Raw genomic sequence first — 3,283 nt, 5'->3', positions numbered from 1 at the left:
TGTAGGTAAGTATAATACTTATCATCTGTCATGTTAAGGAGTCAATTTTTCAAGTCATTGTTATTCGATAAAAGAAAAAGTAATTAATTAACAATAGCAAGGATACGTCGACGAAATGTGGCGCCTAAAGGTCATAAAAATGTTTTTGAAATATGTATTTAAATAAAAATTTTTTTATTTAATTCGTAAAATAAAATCTTGCCATATATTGTGATAATTTCAATGTATGTAATCATCTTATTAATCGATAAAAGGATAGAAAATCTTCGATAAATTCGAGGTAAAGTTAATTTAATTATTCACGGCATATCAAGTATTTTTATCCAGTATAGCATGATTTATTAATAATGCCCTTGTAAACTTTAATCACTAGAAAGTGGATCTCTGTATCTTATTATATCGAGCTCAGATAAATGTACAATTCATTGATCATAAAGTTAACCAAGTTAAAAGTATTAAATATAAAACACAAAGTTACCTCCTTCCATGTGAAAACTGTTGTGATAGCGTGATGCGCTTGTGGTTATTTAACATTATTCGTTAAAACAGAAGTCTCAATATGAGAGCAAGATTATTGTTTCACAAAATAGAATAAATATAAAATAACTAAGTAAGAGAAAATAATAATGAAACTTAAAATCGGTTAATGTATGTTTAACCTACTAATTATCAATATAAATTGTAATTTTAAAATAATATAAATCTTATATAATGTATATAGTATATCTTATGAAATAAAATAAATTTTACTGGTTCTTTGATTGTTTTCTGTTAATTAATATCAAAACAGTAAATTTACAGTAAAAAGAGCCGTAGAAATACTTGCACGTATATGTATGTGATATGCGGGAAGATATAATTGGTAAGTAAAAGTTGTAAAATTAAATATTCGGAACCTTACCAAATTTATCAATGTCATAAAAAAAAATACAAGAAATCTTTATTTTATATTAATCAGTAACAATTAATGAATGATTGCTTTGTTTCTTAATTTTGTTAAATGTAAGTATAAGAAATAATCTTTCACATATTATAATATCAATGTTTGATATCCGCGGGCGCGCGCGCGCGCGCACACACACACACACACACATGCACACATATACATACAGCGAATTAAAATATTTGGTATTTTTGAAAATATTTTAAAGAAAAGACCTTTTGAAAATATTATATATTTATATGCATTTTATTCGTATGTAAATGATATATACTCAACCTTTTCTATTATATAGATTGCTGTCTATCAGTCAATATAGCATCTGAAATGCTCTTTTATCCAAATTATTTTTTTAGATTAAGTAAAAGTGATTAAAACTTCCAGCGGGGAGAATAAAAATGATCGGTAGTTTTAAATTAAACGCCGAGGTTATCAACACAAAATTTTGGTTTACCATAAAGAGTCATTACGAAAAAGTTTCACAAGTATAAAAGGCCTCAATAAAAAATTCCATCAGTCTCGACTGGACAGGTGGTGGTGGCTGCCGTATGGGGGCAAGCCGAGCTACCATCTGCCCTCAAGTTGCTGGTTAAAGTGTTGGTCCTCATTTTGCTGGTTTGATTAATCGTGAATCTAGCTACTATAACGGAATTGATCTTTATGAATAAAAGTTTTGGCAGAAAAAATCATTGTTTCAAATTCTGCCGATGGTTTGAAAAATTTTAGCTGATAGATAAGACGGGTTTATATGACTGAAATGGCATGAAGACGGTCGAATGCTATGACAAAACTTTCGCTGCACTGCGAATTATTGATTTTTCGGAGCGCGCTGGGAACGGGCTCGGTATTCCCGCCAGGCGTGATGTAAATAAACAAGGAAACTTGCTACTAGGTCTCTTTTACACTTTTCTTTGCTTTTAGACTGATTTTAAGTGGAACACTTTTTTAAGAATGTCGCTTGTTATGTGGCTTTTTTTTCAATTGCTTCTTAAGGGAAATACTAAAAGAATATTACTCTATGTGGTTATATATGATTGTACAAACCATTTAGAAATACAAGAAATAATTTAAAGTTTAAAAAATTTCTAATTAATTTCTAATTAAAAACGAGAAGTTACATTTAATAAGTCAAAATGTCAATAAAATTAGGGCTAAAGTAGTTTAGTAAATAGTTTCGCTTATTAAATTTTATGATTGGTTAAGATATCTAGTAATATAGAAATACAGTAACGTTTTTGTGCTTGCAAAAAATTCAGACATCGCAATGTTATGAAACAAAGTGAAGAAAATGGAGAGAAATGAAGCATACATATAAGATATCAAAATGAAATCATTGGTGATCCAATCGTGGTGATCCTATTGTAATAGAAAGGATCCAGGCTTTATTATCTAATTTGAGTTAAAGCGATAATTAACTTTCTTGAGCACTTTATATTATACAAGATGTACAATGGCCCAGTTTGCCGGTAATACGATGTCAGGTCTGATTCGTTAATCAAGTGTGTGACGTATGATGAATCTTCCAATGATGACCTTCCGCATAGGAAAGATAATAGAGCTCTTATTCTTGACAAGAACCATGTAAATTACTATATCACAAAGACACAGGGTGTTACGGATGAAAACGACGCACCATTGATCAGTTTGGCAATGAACGCCCTACTCCTAGATAAGCGTTGCTCCAATAATCGATGAGTTCAACCTATTGAATCCATCATGGTCGATGTAATGGTAAAGGAGGAGGAATAGGAGAAAATTTCTGAGGCTTTTTAGTTATTTCCACGTACCTTCATTTGTTGGATGAGACGTCTCATCGAAAACCTCCCTGCACACGATCGTAGCAGCGCTGTCTTGAGAAATGCTCATGCTAACACTGCACCTCAACACCCCGTAAGCGTAATGTTTGCATTACACGGCTACGTTTTCCATACTCGTGCGATGAGCGAGAGAATTATGGACATTACGGTGTGTAGGATCCGACTCATTTTTCCATATTAATGCGCGATACGTACGCGCCTCTTGCACTGCGCGAAGCTCGTTCGTCGGTCAATGTTGAATTCAGCTTGAACGTAGGCGGTGGTAGCAAAGAAAGAGGAAGGAAGATAGTAAGAGAGAACGCTGGTTGCGCCCCCCTGTTTGCCAGCTGCGGAATCAGCTGTCTGATAAGAAATACTATCAATGACAGCAATATTATTCTTATCATCGGGAAGCTCGTTAACAATCGAAGTATAATAGATATGAAAAAATGTTTTTTTGCGGAACTCTTGGCTTTTAAAAATCGATTAAAATGTAAAATGGTTTAGAGCTCACTTTTATAGTTATTAAGCTGATAAAAGTAGTATT

The 3,283-nt window shown here is 32.3% G+C and overlaps 1 protein-coding gene across 3 annotated transcripts in view; it reads right to left on the bottom strand.

Annotated features, from left to right (window-relative positions):
- Cep164 (centrosomal protein 164) overlaps positions 1-2,976 on the bottom strand; it is a 14,632-nt gene extending 11,656 nt beyond the window's left edge. The window contains exon 1 of one of the 3 annotated variants that reach the window (XM_018453615.1): positions 2,728-2,976. In XM_018453615.1, coding sequence (XP_018309117.1) covers positions 2,728-2,806 — 79 coding nt within the window. In that variant the 5' untranslated portion in view covers positions 2,807-2,976. Of the gene's footprint in view, positions 1-1,394; positions 1,440-2,727 lie in introns of those variants that run through there. The other 2 variants (XM_018453612.1, XM_018453613.1) reach the window with 2 other exon arrangements.
- Between the last annotated feature and the right edge of the window lie 307 nt (positions 2,977-3,283).

Source organism: Mycetomoellerius zeteki, unplaced genomic scaffold (genome assembly GCF_001594055.1).
Source record: "Mycetomoellerius zeteki isolate Tzet28-1 unplaced genomic scaffold, Tzet1.0 scaffold39, whole genome shotgun sequence".
Taxonomy (NCBI): domain Eukaryota; kingdom Metazoa; phylum Arthropoda; class Insecta; order Hymenoptera; family Formicidae; genus Mycetomoellerius; species Mycetomoellerius zeteki.
This window is presented reverse-complemented; position numbering and strand designations above follow the sequence as displayed.